General features: G+C 45.6%; 1 protein-coding gene across 1 annotated transcript in view; it reads left to right on the top strand.

Annotated features, from left to right (window-relative positions):
• Positions 1-22,644, top strand: part of AFF3 (ALF transcription elongation factor 3) — a 2,012,018-nt gene that overhangs the window by 1,978,253 nt on the left and 11,121 nt on the right. The window contains exons 16-18 of the mRNA XM_069204392.1: positions 1,274-1,410; positions 12,926-12,997; positions 20,285-20,378. Coding sequence (XP_069060493.1) covers positions 1,274-1,410; positions 12,926-12,997; positions 20,285-20,378 — 303 coding nt within the window. The remainder of the gene's footprint in view (positions 1-1,273; positions 1,411-12,925; positions 12,998-20,284; positions 20,379-22,644) is intronic.

Genomic DNA, 22,644 nt, shown 5'->3' with positions numbered 1-22,644 from the left:
TTGGTCCTTCATCATTTTACAGATGCAGGCGCAGAGGTAAAGACACCGTTAGAAGGTTGCATTAACTGAATGCCACGTACATAGAGATGACCACAGTCAGTGAAAGGGGTGTGAGAGCAGTACGGGCTCCCTGAGGGCCTCGGTCTTGTCCATCGGGTGCAGTCACTATCTGCACAATTCTGCAACTTCCACACTTTGAAACAAAGGTTATTTTGCTACTTCCAATGGAAGGCAGGTTGGTGGCTTGAAACAGCAGGCCCACGTTTCACTAATGCACTGTTCCTAGTGCAGGCACAGATTCCCACCTGCACGTGGAACAGCTCATTTGTTGTGATATGGCACACTGTCACAGTCCGTGTCCAGTGCACTCATTTGATAGTGTGTTGTGAAATAGAGCCGGACAGTGCTCCGTATCCGTAATGTGGGGAACTCTACTATGCAGAATGCCATGTGATATTTTTCTGAATTTCCAAACATTGCTGGGCACACAGTACAATTCCCCCCTGGGGAAAAGCAACCCATTGAGCAAATGCACATTTTTACATTTCCTTATTTCTTTTCTCCATTTAGATAAACATTTTCCCTGTGACAAAACCCTCTCTACTGCATACTAAGGAAGACTGAGATTGTTATGTTACCCTTCCCCCTGGGAGGGGATGTACACCTGTCTTTTGCTGGAGCAAATTTCAGACCATTTCCAGGGTGGGAAAAGATCCGTGAAGAGTTTGTAAGGGGCCACAAACTGACACGTGTGAGGGTGTTCAGAAGCTGTCAAGGGAGATCACACCTTGATTCTCCCAGTCCCCAGATTTTGTGTGGGTTTACAATTGTGCAGCAGTAAAAACATTCAGACCAGCTAGGTGCATTTTTTTGTAGACACCAGGCAGGTGCAAATGGAACCAGTTACACTCAAGTTTACAGCCAACAAAGACGTTGTTTAATGGGCCCACACAATGTATGGAACTCTTTGATTTAATTACTCATTTTTTATTTGGGATTTTTCTGCACTTAAAAAAGTCTGAAAAAGGGAGAAAGGGCTTTACTGATGCACTGTTATATCTCCATGCGATTTTTAATTTTATTCCTTTGAAGTTCCCCTGAAAGCAGATGACTTCCTTTAGCTTATGGATGCACATTCACAGTCTGAAAGCGAATCGTTGCTCTGTTATAACTTTACTCAATTACAGACTTTCACGTGGTAACCTCTGTGGTTTGCAATGTTCGATTAGTAATTCACCAAGTAACTATAATAATCCTGCATTTTGTCTTCCAGATGGAGAAGTTTGGCAAAGCTCTGAACTACACTGAAGCAGCCCTCTCATTCATTGAGTGTGGCAACGCCCTGGAACACGGCCCTGTGGAGTGTAAATCCCCTTACACCATGTACTCGGAAACCGTGGAACTCATTAGGTATGTCGCTGATGGCCGGGGGAGCTTATAGACAAGGCATTGTGCCAGCTCTCCCTAGAAACATCAGCCGCCTAACAGGCTTCTGGCTTTAATGCTTCCTCGGTGGCAAATATTCAGGGCATTAGGCAAAAAGTGGGTAGAGAAAGCCTTGCATTCATGGCCATACAATGGGAGAGGCTATGTAGTATGACACCTACAGTTCCGTTTCCGGTTAATTTAAGACAGCAATACATCTCTTTCTTTATTCTTTGTTTGATGCTGACGACGCTTAGGAAGTGTTGCAATAGTACTGATAGCACGTGCCTCTGTGGCGAAATGGGTCTTAGTGCACTGGTGCACGCAGTTCTTCTTGACAGCTGTGATACCTCATTTCCAGCAAGGCTATGAATCCCCTTTTCTTACCACTTCAGTGGTTCACACTGTGTCCAGTAAATGGAAAGCCTTCTCCAGAAGTCACAAATAAGCTGTTGTGAAGTGTTTTTTTCACAAAGACATTTGCACATGTAAGTTCAGCTTATACATGCAAATACCTAGATGAGTGCGCATTCACTTTTGCATTTCACAGAAGGTGGATTTGCAGTCGTCATGTGATTTACTCACATGTAATAGTAAGCTATATGATGTAGTAGTGTGTGAGAGTAAATCTACGCCCGTGAGGAGGAAGGGTTGGGGTTACTCTTCAAAATTTGTCCTTTGGCTATTGCTCTTCCAATGAACTAAATAGAACAATTTGGCATCAAAATCTAAACGTGCACAAACTTCCTAGGAGTTTTATATGCCCCTCATTTGTGCTGATATGCAAGAGGCAATTTGAAAGAAAGGCAATGCTTGCACAGTAACATGCAAGAACTGAAGATAGTAGCCTGCATTACTGAATGATGGAAATGCATAAGACAAGTGCAAGGCAGTTTTGTTTGCATACAGAGAATAGCCAGAAACGCAACCAAATTAGAAGTTGTGACTGTAGGAAATCTGCTCGATTGAATAATACTTACCTCTTATGTTTTTTTAATAAACCCATTACAAGAAGAAAGTCTGCATTCAGACGCAAGGTTATGCTTAAATCAATTGCTCATTAACTACTGGTGGACTTATTTTTCTGATACAGAATTCTGACTTCAGATTCCACACCTTCAAATATCCCTCAGATGTCAGACTAGATTCAGAAAACTTTGAAGCAGTGCTCCTGTTTGCCGGAAGGTGGCACTTGCGGCTTTGCATCAATGTAGCCTGTGCCATATATAATGTCCATAGGCCTATATAGGTGCCACATGCACATGATGACATGCGTCCAGAGCAACCCTTGATCTCTGTGAGATTATTTTTCCTCAACTTTTCAAGGCTTGTTTGAAAAATCTTTTTTCGCTAATGTGCAAGTGATATGCCCCCTAATAAATCCTCAGGGTTTAAGCCCTGTGGGGAATGTCACAGGCAGATGTCTGTCTCTGATCCCTTCTTGGACTGCCTCTGTCTCTGATCCCTTCTTGGACTGCCTGTGGCGCCTGGAGTTGTCCTGTGACTCCACGACCTGCGGTAACTGCACCTGGATGGACCTGAAGGCGACCTGGCACAGAAGAAAAACGTTTTTAGTTGCCTGTCATAAGGAACGGATGCACCACTCGAAGTTGCAGGGTCAGGCCATTCCTGATCTTATTCCTAAGAACTGTCCCAAGAGAAGTTGTGATCGAGGTCACACTCCTCCAGTAAGTCCAAGAAGAACAAGCAATCTAAACTGAGCTCCAAGTCTCCTGAGAGGGTGCAAGATCATCACGTCTCCAGGACCCGCTCCAGAAGCAATTCTCCTGGTCCGGTCTGCCTCCTCTCTGAGCCAGCCTGCATTTCCTGGGGCTGGGGCAATCCTGCCCAAGTCCGTGAGTTTCAGGAGGCTATGTCGCACTTTTTTGCACAACTGACACCCTCTGTAGTGCCTTTGGGCCCCAGAGAGGCCTCCCACCTGGGACTCTGCCAGTGGGACCTCCCTCTGCACTAGTTGGGCCCTCATGATCCTCTCCCAGATCTCTGCTATGCCTGGCACCAGTGCCATTCCCAGCACCATCCCCCACACTGAGACATGACACCCCGATGTTGATTTCACTAGTATTGGTAGAACAAGCAAATCCTTTGTCTGACGCAGAACCAGCCCTGGGCATACCCTGTTCAACACCGCTTCTTCAGCCACCTGATTGTGACAAGGGTCCCTTGCCCTTGAGCAGGGAACATTTCCTTCATGACATCTTTGGCCCAGATTCCGATGACAGCACCTATGATGATGCCACTGTCCAGTCCTATCAGGGAGACAACTGGTATGGTGAGCTCCAAGAAGCCACTGGGCTAGGTATGTCCCCGGATAGTGTGTTTTTCTCCCCTCCTGGACTGGCCACAGGGGACTCTGTGTCCTTCACTATGGTGGTGCGCAATGATGTGTATGTACTGGATCTTCAGCCACCCTGTCAGGAAGTCATAACAAACTTATTGACTGTGGTTCTATATCCTGGCAAAATTGCATCTGACCCTCTCCTACCTTTCAACAAGACCTTGACCGATAACCTTTTGGTGATGTGGGCTGAGCCTTACTCAAGGGATTCTATTAATCACTTGATTGCCAAACACCACCATAGTACTCTAGGGGACCCAACCCTCCTCTCACAGCATCGCTCCTCTGAAAGTTTAATGCTAGCAGGTTACAGCCTAACTCATTTGCCTTCACTTCAATGAACAGGAAGTCAACAGCGATTGACACCTTTGGACGTAGGGTTTTCTCTTCTACAAGTCTTGTCTTGCATTCCATTAATACCTCTTTCCTGCATGGCCCCTACAGCAATGCCTTATGGCAGTCACAGGGGTGTGGAATTTATTAAAATATCTACTTGTCCATGGGACAGGTTGCTTCTCAAATCTACTTGTCCTGTAAAAAGATCTACTTGTCCCTTTGGTGCCATGTAGTGTGGCGATGAATTATGGCAGCAATCTCATTATGTAAGAGCTCTGATAATAGCCTCTCTGATTATGCCAGGGCTACTACCATAGTAGGGCTTGAATACTTGCAGTTTCATTCCCTACTGTAGCAATTTCCTTATTTTGCCACCCTGCAAACTGGGGCTGGAGGAAGCAGTAAGCAATAGTTCCAGGGCTGGAATGCCTTTGAGTCTGCAAACCTACTAACCTGCATGTTTTAAAGATTGTCACCAGCTTCTCTCTAATATTTTCCCATAATAAGAAAGGTTGGACATTTACTCCTGACAATGGCAGAATTAGAACTTCTTCCAGGGTTGGGAAGAAAGTGGCTGGAGGGAAAATGAACTTGCAAATGCTCAAAAGATTTTCACATGAGCAAATCTACACATCGTATTTACCCATGCTAAAATACAGTTCACAAATATTTTATAGGGGTACGACATATACCATGGGTGCACTTTTGTGACTTTCTTTAGGAATTTGGGGCCACATGTAGGTAGGTTCAGATTTGCGACCCGCAAATTGCGAGTCAGAGCGACTCGCAATTTGTGAGTCACAAATCCGTATGTAGGATGGTGTCCCTGACACCATCTGATTCGCAAGGGCTTCGCAAATGCCCACCTCATGAATAATCATGAGTTGGGTTGCAATTTGCGACCCCCTTGCGAATGGCGGCCCTCACAGGGATGGTGGCCTGCTGGAGACAGCAGACCACCATGTCTGTGACTGCTTTTCAATAAAGCATTTTTTTTTTTTTGTAATGCAGCCCGTTTTCCTTAAAGGAAAATGAGATGCATTACAAAAACGAAAAATGAAACGTTTTCGTTTCATTTTTTCAGAGAAGGCAGTGGTCCACAGGACCACTGCCTTCTCTGAAAAAATGTTTACAGTGACATTCACAATGGTTTTGCGAAAGTGTTAGCACCCATTTGAAATGCAAACCAATCGCAGTTTGCACCCGCGTTCGCGGTCACAAAACAATCCTGCATTGCACTGCGAGTCTCAATTAGGAAGGGAACACCCCTTCCTAAGTGCGAGTCGCAAACCCGTTTTGCGATTCAGTAACCAGGTTACCGAATCGCAAAAAACTGGGTTTGTGCATCGCAATGTGCTTTTTGCACGTCGCAAACAGCGAAAGTCGCTGTTTGCGACATGCAAAAAAGCTACCTACATGTGGGTCTTGGTCCCTAATTAGGTCTGATGTTAACAAAGACATTTTGTTTTTATTAAACTTCTCTTTCTCTCTCTTTCGGCTGGCTTTACTGTGAGTGATCGCATTCTGCTCTTCCACAAGGAGCATATTGGCACACAAAGTAGTTTTGTTCAGTGTAAGGAACTACAGTGGCAATCAGTGACGTAACAAAACTGGAGGGTGCCCCTTTGCAAAGAACATGGAGGAGCCCCCTCTCCAGACTCACTCAGGGCAGGTGCTGTGCTGAAGGGGCCCCCTGGAGGGCGGCTGTGGGGCCTTTGTTATGCCACTGGTGGCAACGTGTGCTTTTAGAGTTCAGAAACATTTTGGGGGGGGTTTTGCCAGTGTTAGTTACAATGTTGAGGGCCTGGTAGCTCCCACAACAATAAAGTGTTACAAAAGCCATGTCAAAACAAGACACACATTGATGAAACTAAAAGACTTATAAAAATATGTAAGATCAGTTGGCTTTGTCAGTGTTTGTTTATTTTCATGCTTCCCATAAACCTGTTGAAAATGGTTACACTGATTTTCCATTAGAAATATTTTTGGGAAATACTAGCATGCATTAACACATTTTACTAAATGACACTTCATTTGCATCTAATCAGAGAGCATTCTGGGAGCATTATACTTAGCCTCATAGCCTAAACTTTTCAAACATGTGTATACACGTTTGTTTTTTTTGTACTGGAACCAACGTCAGTAGTGAAGTGTGACCTTAAAACATTTATTTACAGCACTTACCCTAATAATGAAGGCTTTCAAATAATGAACCATAAATACAAGTTCGAACAGCATTGTCTTTTGGAAACACATTACCTCAACTGCAGAGAGTTCCACTTTCTGTAAACAGGCAGCCAAAGGGTTTGTGCTGCAGAGGGTTGGGCCTACTTGTCCCAAGGACAAAGTAAACATAAAAACTTGTTGCCCTTGACCCCAAACGAGATGTCCTGGGCAATAGGAATTCCACATCCCTGCAGTCAGTTATTGCTCCTCTTTTCGGAGGAGGCCCACACCATTATTTCCCAAGACAGCTGGGACGCAGACAAACTTTCTATACCTTGTGGTCTGGATACCACTGATTCTTTGGGCTGCACCATTGCGACTAGTGTAGTAATTCGACAACATGCCTGGATGCCCTCTCCTGGCTTTCCATGATGTCCAATCTAGCCTGATGAACATGCCCTTTGATGAGTCCCTACTTTTCAGGGACAAAGCTGACTCAACCCTGCAGTGCTTTAAGGACAGCAGGCCTACAGCCCGATCCCTTGGTCTCTCTGTTGTTCGGCGTCCACTGGCTCCTCAGTTTCGCCCTTTGCATGGATTTGACAGAGTGTTTCCATACCATCAGCAGACACTAGCAGCTACCAGCCTTCCCTGCCCCTTCACGCCTGTGGCAGAGGACTTTCTAGGTCACAGGGACAGCAGGGGCAGAGAGCTGCATAGTCCACTGTCCCTCCGGCTACCGCACTCCCCAAGTCTCTTTGAAGTGCCATTTGTGGCACAAGGCCACCGTGTTGGAGACAAGATGCAACATTTCCTGCTAGGGTGCTATACCATCATCTCAGACAAATGGTTGTTACAAATTGTTCATCAAGACAATGCCCTTCTGTTTCTGAAGTCCCCACCTTCCATTCCGCCATCCCAAGAACTGGTGATCTTTGTTGCAACAGAAAGTGCAGGCCCTTTTGGGCAAAGTGGGTATTACAAGGGTGCAGATGCCAAAAGGGTGCAGTTGCTATGCATGCTTCCTGGACCTGCACCCTCTCAATGACTTCCTAAAGAAGGGAAAATTCACGATGCTCACTTCTGGTCAAGTCTTGTCTGCCCTTGACTCTGGAGATTGGATGGTAGCATTGAGCTTGGAGGATGCTTACTTTCACATCCCCATCCTGGGGCCCTCAAGCATTATCTTTGTTACACGGTGGGCCACAAGCATTTTCAGTCTGTTGTGCTTCCATTTGGCCTCACCAGTGCCCCTTGGGTGTTCACTAAGATGATGGTGGTCACTTCTTATCTGACGAGGCTGTGAGTCCCAGTCTTCCCTTACCTCTACATCTAGCTGCTGAAGGCAGGCTCACCCAAGAGGTTGTCAATCACTTCCATACTGTAGTGAATCTCCTCACATCGCTGGGGTTCACTATAAATGTGTCAGTCACACCTGACTCTTTCTCAAATGCTCCCTTTCATTTCTGCTATTCTGGACACATTGAGGTGTCACATCTATCCCCTGGAGTGGAGAGTTCAGGACATTGTGGCTAGGAACCCAGTGTTTCAGCCTCAGCCCTAGATCTCAGTGAGGTTGACTCTGAGGCTGCTGAGATGATGGCCACCTACATCCTGCTGGTCGAACATTCCAGATGGCATATGCAGGCTCTGCAGTGGGACCTGAAGTCCTAATAGCATCAGCATTAAGGAGACCTCTATGCACTAGTCCAGATTATGGAGGAGACTGCAAAAGTGGCTACAAGTCCGCGTTTTGGTCAGCGACTGACCCCTCTCCAATTCCCAACCCACATACAGTAGCAGATGCATTACTTCTGGCCAGGGGCAGGGATCTTGGAGATCTGAGGGCTCCAGTCTGCAGGAGAGGCTCACCTCCACATCAGCCTGTTAGATTTGTGAGCCATCTGCTTAGCATTAAAAGCCTTCTTGCCATCCATACAAGGGAGCCTGGTTCAGCGGTTCACAGACACCACTGCAGTCATGTGTTACTGCCACCAACAGGGCATGGTGGGTATTATGGCCACTGTGGGAGGAAACTCTGTGCCTTTGGACATGGCTGGAGTGTCATGGGAATTTCCTGGGGGTACAGCACCTGACGGAGTCTCTGAATGCCAGAGCAGACATATTCAGCCTTCAATGCCCAGCGGATCATGAATTGCAGTTACATCAGGAGGTGGGCCAAGGTCTCATCCACAAATGAGAAGAACCTTGGTTCCATCTGTCTGCCACCACTGAGAACAGGCAACGTCAGTGTTTCTGGGCATTGAGATCCAAAACCGTTCTTGCTCAGAAATGTGTTCAGCATAGAGTAGAACTCAGGACTCTTGAACTCCTTTCCACTGATAACACTCCTGCCCGAGTTCTGAAGAAGATCAAAACTGACCAGGCCCAAGTCACCCTGATGGCATCGTACTGGGCAAGGAGAGTTTGGTTTCTTGATCTCCTGAGCATTAGCATCTGCCCTCCAATCAGGCTGCCCTTTCAGGAGGATCTCATGTCGCAGCAGCATGGTCGGGTTCTGCACCTGAACCTGTGCACGTTCCACCTCTATGCTTATAGATTGAACAGTGGCAGTTGAGCGCTTTTGACCTTCCTCTGAGGGTTGTGGATGTAATTCTTCTAGCCAGCCGACCCTCTACCAAATCCCTATACCCTGCCGTTAGGACAAGTTTGTGACTAGGTTCATGACCATAAAGGTAGGCCCACTTTCTGGCAAGCTGCCTGGGATTTTTTTGTTTGTTTTATCGTTCGCCCCGCAAGGCCTTGCTCTACTCTCAGTTAAAGGTTCTCTGTTAGCTATTTTGGCTTTTTGTGTGGTTGCCATACCAGCCTTTGTTATATAAATCAATTGATGTGTTTCCTTAAAGGGCTTACAAAATTGTTTCCCCCTTCTCCTTTTATTATACCCAAGTGGGGATTGAATTTGGTATTGACCTTCGATATGTATTGCCCCTGTGGCCCCATGCATAGCTATCCATTCAGGATGCTCACCCTTAAGATTGTATTCTTGGTGGCCATAATGTCAGCCCGGACTGTGATTGAGCATCAGGGTGTATCCGTTGCTGATCCTTACACTAACTTCTATTAATAGAAGCTGGTTCTCCAGATTTGTGCGCCCTTTTTGCCATATGTGGTCTCTACATTTCACGTTAGTCCATCCATCACACTGATGATGTTCTTTGCTCCACCTAACCCTTCTAAGCTAAACTTAAAAAAAAAACCTCCTTTTACTTCTTGTAAAAGCTGTTACGGGGCAGTGGAGTAAATTGATTCTGCTTGCACTTGCGTATTGATTCATTCTTGTTTGGACAGAGCGTTGTTGGTTCGCTTTTTGGTCCTGAGCATGCTTACTCTGAAGGATTGTGTTGTGTAGTTTCATGGAGTTTTCATTTAAGTTTTTGTTCCTGACACAAAAGTTTGTGAGCTGCCACCAATGTAGGAAGTTGGCTCTGTATGCACTATTTCAAAGTAAGGAATAGTATGCACAGAGTCCAAGGGTTCCCCTTAGAGGTAAGATAGTGGCAAAAAGAGATAATACTAATGCTCTATTTTGTGGTAGTGTGGTCGAGCAGTAGGCTTAGCAAAGGAGTAGTGTTAAGCATTTGTTGTACATACACACAGGCAATAAATGAGGAACACACACTCAGAGACAAATCCAGGCCAATAGGTTTTGTTATAGAAAAATATCTTTTCTCAGTTTATTTTAAGAACCACAGGTTCAAATTCTACATGTAATATCTCATTTGAAAGGTATTGCAGGTAAGTACTTTAGGAACTTTGAATAATTACAGTAGCATATATACTTTTCACATAAAACACAAATAGCTGTTTTAAAAGTGGACACTTAGTGCAATTTTCACAGTTCCTGGGGGAGGTAAAGTATTGTTAGTTTTAGCAGGTAAGTAAATCACCTACAAGTTTCAGATTTGGGTCCAAGGTAGCCCACCGTTGGGGGTTCAGAGCAACCCCAAAGTTACCACACCAGCAGCTCAGGGCCGGTCAGGTGCAGAGTTCAAAGTGGTGCCCAAAACATAGGCTTCAATGGAGAGAAGGTGGTGCCCCGATTCTAGTCTGCCAGCAGGTAAGTACCCGCGTCTTCGGAGGGCAGACCAGGGGGGTTTTGTAGGGCACCGGGGGGGACACAAGTCCACACAGAAAGTACACCCTCAGCAGCGCGGGGGCGGCCGGGTGCAGTGTGCAAACAAGCGTCTGGTTTCCAATGGAAGTCAATGAGAGACCAAGGGGTCTCTTCAGCGATGCAGGCAGGCAAGGGGGGGAGCTCCTCAGGGTAGCCACCACCTGGGCAAGGGAGAGGGCCTCCTGGGGGTCACTCCTGCACTGAAGTTCTGATCCTTCAGGTGCTGGGGGCTGCGGGTGCAGGGTCTTGTCCAGCCGTCAGGACTTTAGAGTCAGGCAGTCGCGGTCAGGGGGAGCCTGAGGATTCCCTCTGCAGGTGTCGCTGTGGGGGCTTAGGGGGGACAACTTTGGTTACTCACAGTCTTGGAGTCGCCAGAGGGTCCTCCCTGAGGTGTTGTTTCTCCACCAGTCGAGTCGGGGTCGCCGGGTGCAGTGTTGCAAGTCTCACGCTTCTTGCGGGGATTGCAGGGGTCTTTAAATCTGCTCCTCTGTAACAAAGTTGCAGTCTTTTTGGAGCAGGTCCGCTGTCCTCGGGAGTTTCTAGTCTTTCTTGAAGCAGGGCAGTCCTCTGAGGATTCAGAGGTCGCTGGTCCTGGGGAAAGCGTCGCTGGAGCAGGGTTCTTTAGAAGGCAGGAGACAGGCTGGCAGGACTGGGGCCAAAGCAGTTGGTGTCTTCTTTTCTTCTTCTGCAGGGATCTTTTAGCTCAGCAGTCCTCTTCTTCTTGTAGTTTCAGGAATCTAAATTCTTAGGTTCAGGGGAGCCCTTAAATACTAAATTTAAGGGCGTGTTTAGATCTGGGGGGTTAGTAGCCAATGGCTACTAGCCCTGAGGGTGGGTACACCCTCTTTGTGCCTCCTCCCAAGGGGAGGGGGTCACATTCCTATCCCTATTGGGGGAATCCTCCATCTGCAAGATGGAGGATTACTAAAAGTTAGAGTCACTTCAGCTCAGGACACCTTAGGGGCTGTCCTGACTGGCCAGTGACTCCTCCTTGTTATTCTCATTATCTCCTCCGGCCTTGCCGCCAAAAGTGGGGCCGTGAACGGAGGGGGTGGGCAACTCCACTAGCTGGAGTGCCCTGTGGTGCTGGAACAAAGGGGGTAAGCCTTTGAGGCTCACCGCCAGGTGTTACAGCTCCTGCCTGGGGGAGGTGTTAGCATCTGCACCCAGTGCAGGCTTTGTTACTGGCCTCAGAGTGACAAAGGCACTCTCCCCATGGGGCCAGCAACATGTCTCGGTTGTGGCAGGCTGCTGGAACCAGTCAGCCTACACAGATAGTCGGTTAAGGTTTCAGGGGGCACCTCTAAGGTGCCCTCTGGGGTGTATTTCACAATAAAATGTACACTGGCATCAGTGTGCATTTATTGTGCTGAGAAGTTTGATACCAAACTTCCCAGTTTTCAGTGTAGCCATTATGGTGCTGTGGAGTCCGTGTTTGACAGACTCCCAGACCATATACTCTTATGGCTACCCTGCACTTACAATGTCTAAGGTTTGGCTTAGACACTGTAGGGGCACAGTACTCATGCACTGGTGCCCTCACCTATGGTATAGTGCACCCTGCCTTAGGGCTGTAAGGCCTACTAGAGGGGTGACTTATCTATACTGCATAGGCAGTGTGAGGTTGGCATGGCACCCTGAGGGGAGTGCCATGTCGACTTACTCATTTTGTTTTCACCAGCACACACAAGCTGGCAAGCAGTGTGTCTGTGCTGAGTGAGGGGTCCCCAGGGTGGCATAAGATATGCTGCAGCCCTTAGAGACCTTCCCTGGCATCAGGGCCCTTGGTACCAGGGGTACCAGTTACAAGGGACTTACCTGGATGCCAGGGTGTGCCAATTGTGGAATCAAAAGTACAGGTTAGGGAAAGAACACTGGTGCTGGGGCCTGGTTAGCAGGCCTCACCACACTTTCAATTCAAAACATAGCATCAGCAAAGGCAAAAAGTCAGGGGGTAACCATGCCAAGGAGGCATTTCCTTACAGGATTGATTTGTTGGACCGAATATTATCATATGTGTTCCATTCGGTATATGTCCTGATGATGACCCTTTAAAACAGCCAGGCGTTGAAACGCCGTGGACGCTTTTTGAAGCTGATTAGATATGAGCAATTAGCGGTTTTTGTTTGCATCGACTTAATGTGGTCTTTATTGTTTGAATTCTGTATCGATCGCTTCTGAGTCCAAACACTGTTGGTTATGTACATTTGTATGTTAGCATGGTTCTGTGGGGCCATTTTCTAAAGGTTTTTAAGTGATTTCTGCATAATTATATTGTTTTTTCATTATACTGTGTGTTGGTGCCTTATTTTATTTTATTTAAATCCGTTTTGATTAATGAGTCTCCTGGAACTACTGTGGTAATAATATATTCTTAGGAGCAGAGCAAGTGATTAAATATTTATAACAAATGAAGAGAAACTGAACATTTGTATCGTTTTGCATATCTCATAAAGTGACTCCTATTCATTTGATTTCACTTTCTTATTCTCCTTGTAAAGGTATGCCATGAGGCTTAAGTCCCGCTCAGGTTCCAGCGCCACGCCGCAAGAGAAGCAGCTTGCAGCATTATGGTTTGTAATGCCAGATTTTATTTCCTAGCCACTTTTCAAAAAAGAAACTCCTCGTATCCTTGTACAAGTCACATAGGCCCTCATTACGAGTCTGGCAGTCAGACTCGCGAATGTTTGTCGGACCGCCGCCAATGTGGTGGTCCGAGTGGCATATTTTGACCCTGGCAGTTGGGCCGCAGTGGAACCGCCAGCACCATCAGGAATCCCGCTGGTCTGCGGTAGGTGTCGGTCCTAATCTGCCATGGCAGCGCTGCCCTGGGGATTACATTCTCGTTCTCCACCAGCCATTTCATGGCAGTAGCACTGCCATGAAAAGACTGGCAGAGAACGGGTGCAGGTGGTCCCAGGGGTGCCCCTGCACTGCCTATGCACTTGGCACAGGCAGTGCTGGGCCCCTCCCGGCCATCACCCTGGCAATGTTTACTGTCTGCTTTGCAGTTGGAGTCAGTTCTCAGAACCATACATTGTACTGAACTCTCAAAACACGGAGAACGAGTATTAGCAAAGCTGAATGACTGTGCAAAATCAGCACTGTAGAAATTATAATATGACACAAAGGCCCATATTTACAGAAAATGACAAAGCGCAACCCTGTGCCAAAATTGGCAGGGCAGCACTCCAGCATTTTCACAATGCAGGGATACACAGTATTGAATTGAATACAGCACACCCCTGTGTTGGCCTCTGCACTGGCGCTAAATTGAGCTGCCTAGCGCCAATGCATGCATCCTTGCACCATCATGCAAGGATGTCTGCATTGAGCGGTTTGATTGTTTATGTGTGGGAAGGTGTCCCTTCCTGCACATAAACAATCACTAAGGGTGATTTGGCACTTCTGTGTGTGTTGCAGAATGCAGCACATAGAAGTGCCAAAGCATAATTTTGAAATTATTGTTTATGTGTAGGAAGGGACACCCTCCCGCCTATAAACAATCATGTCTAGCAATTGCTCTTTCTATGCATGGCTGCAGAATGTAGCACACACAGAAAAAGCAAAAAACGAGGAGAAATAAAAGTATTCCTCCTCGTTGCGCCTTGCTAACGCCACCCCTGTAGTGCCATTAGATTTTGCCTGCTGCCTCAGGTTTACGAAAACTCGTAAATCTGAGGCAACTTCAAAATGCAACAGGTGTTGCTGTGGCACGCAAAGGGCTGCGTGTGAAGGGGCTGTATTTACAAGGTGGGGTTAAGCCACAAAAAGTGACGTCATGCCACCTTGTAAATATAGCGCAGGGCATCTTGCCACCGGAGTGTCATGAGAAGTGACGCTCCAGTGGCACTAGGGGCTCATAAATATGACCCCAAATGTGTTATCTGAACGTTTTCTATGACACAAAATGACATTTTACAACATTTTAAGGCATGTTCACAAGTTACAAGAGCAGATTTGCTCTTTTGTTACTGTTTGTCAGGTAATATTCTGTGTCATTGCGACCTGTTTTTAGATTGTGTTGCATAATACAGGAAGTGTGTCAGCATTTTTAGAGTTTAAGCTGAATTACTAAGGCTACCCTTCCTACTTTCAGCACAGAGCATATCAGGCCATGCCAGATTACTTTTTCTGTTGTACTGACTTAGTGACCTACACCAGGGTCGACTAGCCACATTCCCTGTACATAAGCAGCTGTATGAATCACCTATTTGGCATCATAGAGCCTGCTTTGTGCACTCAAGATTACATGACATCTGTTATTGGTATATTAATTTGTGAATATGTTATTTGACTATAAGGAAGTGTGATTTGTAGCGGCTTTTGAACTCTTTATTATGTATTATTTTATTGTCTGGCTATTGTTTTTGTCTAGCAGAAGTATTCCACTTCCCAACCAGCTTCTGTTGGATGGCTTTATAATTTGAACCTTTGTGCAATTGATTTGAAATTCAACAAGGGACAAGAAAGAAGAGATATGAGTAAATTAACCTGTAATGTTGACAGAAGTGACCTTCCCAGTGCCTAATCTCTATATTCACACGTGTTGTCTCTGAAAATGACATCCTAACTTACAATGCAAATCACTCTAGATAGGCTAGGGATAGTTTGAGAAATCGAGGGCCTGGACCGGTGGATAATTATAATGGTGGTGCTCTCTCACTCAATTCTGAGAAGGAAGTACAGTTTGGGTTGGAAATTCCCTCAAAAAGACCTCCCAGCTATATATAGAAAGTATTTTCCTAACCATATGGATCCAGTGTCTAATCCATACAAAGCTAGTGATCTACCATGTGTACCCTGTCCCACGCAGTGGCATGGTAGCCCTGGTGTGGTGATCCAAACATGTAGTCTATTTACTCTTCCTCACCAGAATTCTTTTGTGATGATAGCAATCAGGATTGCGGAATGAATTGGCCATCAGATTAGGATTTGGGGAAAGGTACTAGAAAAGATCTTAAAGTCCCCTGTATGCAGCCTGTCCCAAAGTAGGCGTGGAGCCTGGCATGCATGCACAGAAGCTATAGCTGCATTCTTGGTTGCCTCTCAGCAGACAAGCTCATCCTTCCTGATCTCTCTTACCAGAAAGTCTCGCACACACCCTCCTTTCCTCCTGGCCAGTCACACATGTCCTGATGCATTCTGTCATCTGGACTCAGGCAGACATTTTCTTACTCCCACTTCCTGTGGTTGGATGATATCTTCTAGTTGACCCTTCTGCACATTCCTCCATCCTATATTCTAAACAGTCAAAAGCCTCTCTGGGACATTGTTCTGCAAAAGTGTGCCGTAGTTTTATGTGGAAATGCACTGCAACGTCAAAGCCTGCATTTTCATCAACGACGGTATGATCACTTAGTCAAAATGTAAGTAGGGCCTTCATGTGAATAATATGTTGACACCAAACTTCTTCCTAGCTAACTTATTTTCTGTGATGGCTTCTTAACTTGACAGGAAATAGTTTCACCTTACTATATCCTTATGTTTTGCTATTGATGAGACTGTAAGGTACGATAATTTGTCTTCTAATTTATGCATACAAAACTCCCTTCAAATCTTATGTATCATACCATGGAGACCCTGGTCTGTTGTCAATATAACGATAAACACAAATGGAAAGACAACAGTCTCAATCTCTGATATCCATGCCAAATGTTCTGGAGTAAAACATACCTCCAGATCGTATGTAGGGGCAAAAGGAATGGCATTTCAGATTATGCTTCTTGGCTCATCTCAAATCCTTGAGCAAGACCCTCTCTTGGCAACCTGTGCAAACCCTATCCATATCATGTCTTTGTACACATTCCTGTTCGACCTCCACAACTTGGTGTTAACATGAGCAAACAACTGTCATGCATCAACATTTCCTACAGATCATGACTCATGTTCTGTAGAAAAAAACTGTCTTAGCTAAAGTAACTAACAAAAACAAACGGTACAGTACTAGAGAGAAAAATATAACAATGGAGATATGAGGTCATACTTGATGGGATGTCAGTAAGAGAGGTTTCCTTAGCAGCTTCTTCTCAACTTGGGAGGCAGTGAAGCAAATAATTAGAAGTTAAAGGAGGGAGAGTGGGGGACAGGTGCACACATGCAAAGCAGGAAAGCAGAGCGAAGGGAACAAGGAGGGGTATAGAAAGATACCAGTGAGCATACGTAGTGGGCAGCAACAGAGTAAGAGAGCAAGAGAGTGTAGACATTTAAAAACAATGTATAGAAACAGAGTCCAAATTAAGATGAGAGGGAGCATGTCAGCAAAGTTGAGCAGATATAGAAAGGTGTTGGTTTGATAGTTGAGGGACAAGAAAAGACACACAAATTCTTAAAACTTTTAAAAGGAACACCCAGATATGGGGAAAGGCAAGTGTAGAGAGAAGAGCAATTGTGACAGGGCTGATGCCTGATGGAGTCTCCTAGGCTGCTTCTTGGTCTGGATTTCTAGCTCTTCATAGTCTTAGTTTGCTAGAGGTAAAGATGACCCCTTCCAGTAGCCATGTTGCTGCTGACTCTAGGTAATACCTAGTAGAAGGTGTGTTCCAGTAGGAGCTGGCCAGAGGGACTAGTCAGCTTGAGAAGGAGGTGATGAACCCGATTAACATCCAGAATCACCAACAGGATTCATGGGGCAGAATCTGGAGAGCAAAGAAGGAACCTGAGTAGAGAGAAGAAGGGAAATCAGGAGGCAGGACTGAATATCTCCATGGAATAACCCAAGAAAAAGGTCGGGCACAAGAAAGCACGACAAAGAACTGCTCAAAATGCTGCAAAGCAAGAAGTAGAAGGCCCACTACCTTTTTATAGGCTGGAAGCAGGAAATGATGTCAGAACCAGCTGTCTTTCATCTTGACTTGAGGTGGTTCCCCTAGAAAGTAAAAAAATGGTAACCATCTTGGACTAGAGAGAAAATACCTTCCCATCAGCCTCTGCAGAGGAATGCTGGGAAGGAGGAAGTCCAGTTTGCTGGAGACGCTGTGCACATGTCGTGAGGGAAACCACCAAAAAAGAAATCAGTCAGAGGAGAGGACTTCATCTGAGAGCCAGCCGCTGAGAGGTAGGTCTGTTAAGAGAAGGTGGTGACCCACGTGCGCCAACAGAGACCTCCACACACTCGGGCTGCAGAAGAGGCAGTACGTTCCACCCACCAAAGACATAATCAGAAGAGGAAAGCAGGCGGGACATCAACATCTGCAGTGCTGCATAGCAATAGTTAATGTTAGAAAAAAAAACTAAGAAAGCGAAACTAATTTCACAGAAGAAAAAGACAAAAAGGTTTCATTTTACACGTTGTACAAGTAGAAACAGCAAGTCATAATAACATCTGGAAGTTAGAGACATTTTCACTGGTAAATCAAAGACAATGCTGACGTTTCTTGCTGAGGTGGAAAAGGGAATCAAAGACAAGCACATATAGGAGTAGTAGATTTTGAAGCAGACACAGAAAAGAAACGATTTTCAGTTTGCTTGAGTGCTCTTTTCCCTCTACAGTATTTCTCTGATCTTGTTTCATTTTTCACTTTTCAGATGCTCTTCGATATAGATTGCTAGTTTTGCTTCTACTGGATACCCTTGCACATTTTCTTAAACTAACCCCTTAGCGAATGTGTCTCATTATGAGCCCATTTGGAAGGCAAGATAAACTTGTACTCTAACTCACTTTGGTCCATATTTATACTCTTCTTGCGCCGGATTTGCATCATTTTTTTAACGCAACTTTGGCGCAAAACTAACACCATATTTATACTTTGACGCTAGACCCCGCTAACATCAAAATATCTCAGTGTGCGTCATTTTCTGGATGCATGAAACCGCCTTGCGTTAATGACATGCAAGGTAGGCATTCCCGTCCAAAAAATGACTCAAACACCTGTGCGCTATATTTATCCTCTGGCGTCAAAATGACGCACAGTAGGATGCGGGCCTTAAAACATGGCGCCCAGCCGGATTTGCGCCGTTTTTTAACACCTGGGTCAGGGCAGATGTTAAGGGACCTTTGGGCTCATTTCCATGGTGGGAGACCATGGAAGCAGTCCACAGGTGCCCTTCTCTGCACCCAGGGACACCCCCTGCCACCCTAGCCCACCCCTGGAGGACACCCATGGATGGGGGGACCCATCCATGGTGAGTACAGGTATGTATATATATATATATATTTTTTTTTAAAGTGGCATTGGGGGACCTAACTTGGGCCTCACTACATGCCACTGTGCCCAATGGCCATGCCCAGGGGACAGAAGTCCCCTGGGCATGGCCATTGGGCAAGGAGGCATGACTCCTGTCTTTGCTAAGACAGGAGTCATTTCCATAGGGGTTGTGTGTCAAGTTAGGTTAGAGTCAATATTTTTGACTCTGACCTGACTTGCACCATTCTTTGACGCACAACCCCCAGTCTTCCCTTCGCCTCCGCTGCCCAGTTAGAGTAATTTATTTTTACGCTAACCAGGCCGCAGCACTGGCCAACGTCATTCCATAAATAAGGCATCCGGCTGGCACGTTGGAATGGCGTTAGCCGGCGGTAAACTTTTTGACGCAAATCTGCCCTGGCGCTGATGTGCATCAAAAAGTATAAATATGGGCCTTTGTGTGTACCTCCATCGATTCCTGCCCTAAAGATCATAAGATGCACCGCGAGGTTTAGCAGCTTCCTCTCGTTCACGGTGAGCTCCTGCATGCCATTGTTGTTTGCAGCCATCTCTTTACCTTCTGTTAGGGCACAGCCACTCCCTCCAGTGCAGACCGCTGCCCCTGGGAGTGTCATGAACATCCTTAGCAAACGTATAGGTGGGAGGCTGCCCTGTGAAGTGGTCAGGGTGAGTTCTCCCTTAGAGCTATGAGACATTGAAAAAAGGAACATTTGGGGCTGAGGTCAGCATAGCCTAGCAGGACTTTCCTCAGAAAATGAGAAAATAATTTCAATGCCCTTTAGAGGTGGACAAACATGTGCTAACGACCCTTCGCAAGGCAGGATGGTTAAGAACCTGAGCCTTCTGGTGGTCTGTCATTGTCTTGAGAAGGCAGAGTGTGCTCTGTACATTTCCCTTCTTTCATTTTGGCCGTTTGCCTTCTTGTCAAAAAGGTAGTAGAAAGTGTCAGGTTCAAATTGCAGCCCAGTTATTTTCTATAACTTCTTTCCAATGGATTAGTGGGGTATTTCGGACTATGTTATCACTTCCAATATTGTACAAAGCAGTAGTATCCAGTGACATGTCAGGGGGTATGACATTTTACGTCACAGTGCACAACTGATTGTGCAGTATTAAAACAGGGATTGAAGGGTGCCTGATTTTTTTGGCTATTCTTTTCAGTGACCTCTTCTAGACTGTAGAGAATCAAGTTCACTCTTGAAGGCTTTCCTCTAGACTGTATTGAACAAAGATTGAATTAAATATTGGGCCCTCTCTAGTCTGTACACAACAGAGCTTTCCAAACATAAAGCATTTTCTATATAGCCCAGCAGAGTGCTGCCTGTGTGTGGGTACTCTTTAAAACTATCTAAAGCAGGGTATTTCTATTTTAGTTTCATGTCTTGACTCTGCACAACATACTGGTACTGGTCACTGTAGATAGACTGCTGCTATAGCTGTGCTTTCTTTTGGCACAGAGTATCTACCAGTGGTTCACATGGATTCAAGCATTTTCATCATTCTTGTTCCCGCAAAATGAAATTCATAATGAACATAAATCTTGCAGCCATGATGACACGAGAGCTGTTTTTCAGGCTTTTATTATTGACGGTGTACCTCCTATGGTCATAAAATTGCTTTGATGTCATTTAAGTAATAACTATTTCAGTTTCATGTTTTATGTTTATTGTTTTCCTATTTTCTCAAATCTTTTATTCCTAACTTCTTTTATAGTTACCGATGCCTGGCTCTTCTATACTGGAGGATGTTCCGGCTTAAAAGACATCATGCTGTGAAGTATTCAAAAGCACTTATCGATTATTTTAAGGTAATGTAGTATTTTGATTAGGTATACAAATATAATAATTTTTGACAATCTTGGTGTGGTTGTCGCAGAACGATTGTGACAGAATGATAATCAAGGTAAGAGATAATTTAGATGTAAATGTATATCAGAGGTAAAGTGAGCATGGTTTCCACTATGCCAGCGAGCCCTGTGCACTGATAGGAATGACCTGCAGCATCTGAGAAACAGTTTTTTTAACTGATTGTCCCAACTCCATGAGCGAAGCTGATGCAGGGATTTTGGCAGTGTGATCAGCAGCAGTTTCTCCATGAGGGCGGGGGAGCATCACTCCCCACCCACTGTGAGCTACGAGTGAAAAACATAAAATGGCAATTAAATGATTTTATTGACATTTTATTTTTTTTCCCTGATGTGCATGCTGCAGTGCCCCTGATGCAAAAGACATGGAGACGTGTCCTCTGCTGCTGATTGGCAGAGGCTGGCTGGATGCTTCAAAGTGCGCATATCACTTTGGCTGGCTGTTTTCCGCTGGCCAAAGTGACATGCACACTTCGAAACACTCCACTGAGTTGTCTTAAGACAGGTGAGTGGCACAGGCTTCCAGGGCCTGAAAGAACATCTAGCCAGCCGACTCCATCCAGTCCGGGCACTTCTCTCATGCTTGTTAACAGCATGAAAGCAGTGTCTGGATTGGTCAAGGGAGCTCCACAGCAGACAGCAGTTTGCAGAGCACCGAGGAGGACGTGCTCCTGTCGGTAAGTACCTTTTATTTAAATTTATCATAGTACTTTTGCTCTGGGGTTTTGGAAGGATGGGTTCTTTTATTATGGGGTAGGAGGCATTTTATCTTGGGCTTTTAAGGGAGCGGGTGTTTTATTAAGGATTATTGGAGGGAGGGGGTGTTTTATTTTATTTTTGGGAAAGTGGTGGGGCACTTCGTCTGCCCCACCACATTTTAAGGGTACCAGCCTCCCCTGAATGTGAGCAATGTGACAGGAAGATGAAGCTGATACTGGGCTCAAAGAATAGCTTAAAATCATGAACTTGGGCATTATCACATTAACCTGTACTTAATACTCTTGTAAGTCATGGGAAATGACATTTAGCCTTATGAGTTTCATTACATAAACAACTTCACAAATTGTCTACTCTAACATCTACAATGTTTGCACTAGGTCTTAAAATCCTATCTGGATCCCACATGGCGGATGGCTAATCCCTGCCCTACTCACTTTGTATCTAGTCTATGCCTACCAGCACTGTTGAATAGGCAATTTGTCTTGACAACAGCTGTTGGCTCACTGGATGATCTTTGGACCATCAAATACTGAGCACACAGTCGGGATGACTATGCATGCTGGTCAGAAGTCATGCAACTGGGTTACACAAAGCTAGGTGCCATATTGCAAGCTGAGAAGGGGTTGTACCTTCCTAGGCACTCTCCTGCACCGTAGCAACGGCTTGAGTTGAACCCAGACTTGAAGGTCTCCTTTTCTTGAAGTCCTTTTATAAAGTCACCAGAGTTCTGACAGCAGGCTCCTCCTATACACCTAGGCAGTAGTAGTCCATGAGTCAGATTTGGCTCTTCCAATGCAGATGTTAGGCCTGCAATGCCTGTAAACAGATCTTTATACCAACATGTAACTTTTCATATTCTAAATCAAGGTTTAAGGCGGAACCTTCCAAATTAAAAGGCTAATTTATGAAGAAATGACGCAGCATGGAGCTGGAAGCCAGTTTGCTGCTCTGCATCATTTTGAAAGTGCAGGGATGCGTCATATTTACAGGGATGTGATGCATCCCTGTACTTTCGTCTGTGCTGGCTCACAAACTGCTGCCTTGTGCCAATGCAGGCACCTGTGTGTCATGGTGCAAGGGTGTCTGCATTAAAGGGATGATTGTTGATGTACAGGAAGGGATATCTTCCTGCACATAAACAATCTTTCTATGTTTGCTGCAGACCTTACCCGTTTCAGGCCTACCTCACCACACTGCACCAATGAATATGCTGAACTGATGGAACAGATGCCATTTTGCTTCTCTCCTCAGTGCCACTTGAAATTCCCCCACACCGACCAACATCTGATGTGCCTCGGCCTCGATCACCAGGAAGCTACCTGTGATGCCTGCATACCCCTCCAGTCAAAGAAGACCCTTTGTAATAGAAGCACTCGTCAGTTGGAGATGGTGCACAAGACTCCAGACGACACTCAAGACATCTTTGGGGAGGGGCACAGCCAGGAGGAGCTGGAACAAGAGGAGGCCTTCTCCATCCAGAACTCTGAAT

The sequence above is a fragment of the Pleurodeles waltl genome, chromosome 8 (genome assembly GCF_031143425.1).
Source record: "Pleurodeles waltl isolate 20211129_DDA chromosome 8, aPleWal1.hap1.20221129, whole genome shotgun sequence".
NCBI lineage: Eukaryota > Metazoa > Chordata > Amphibia > Caudata > Salamandridae > Pleurodeles > Pleurodeles waltl.
The sequence above is the reverse complement of the archived record's forward strand: the minus strand, read 5'-3'. Positions and strand labels throughout refer to the sequence as shown.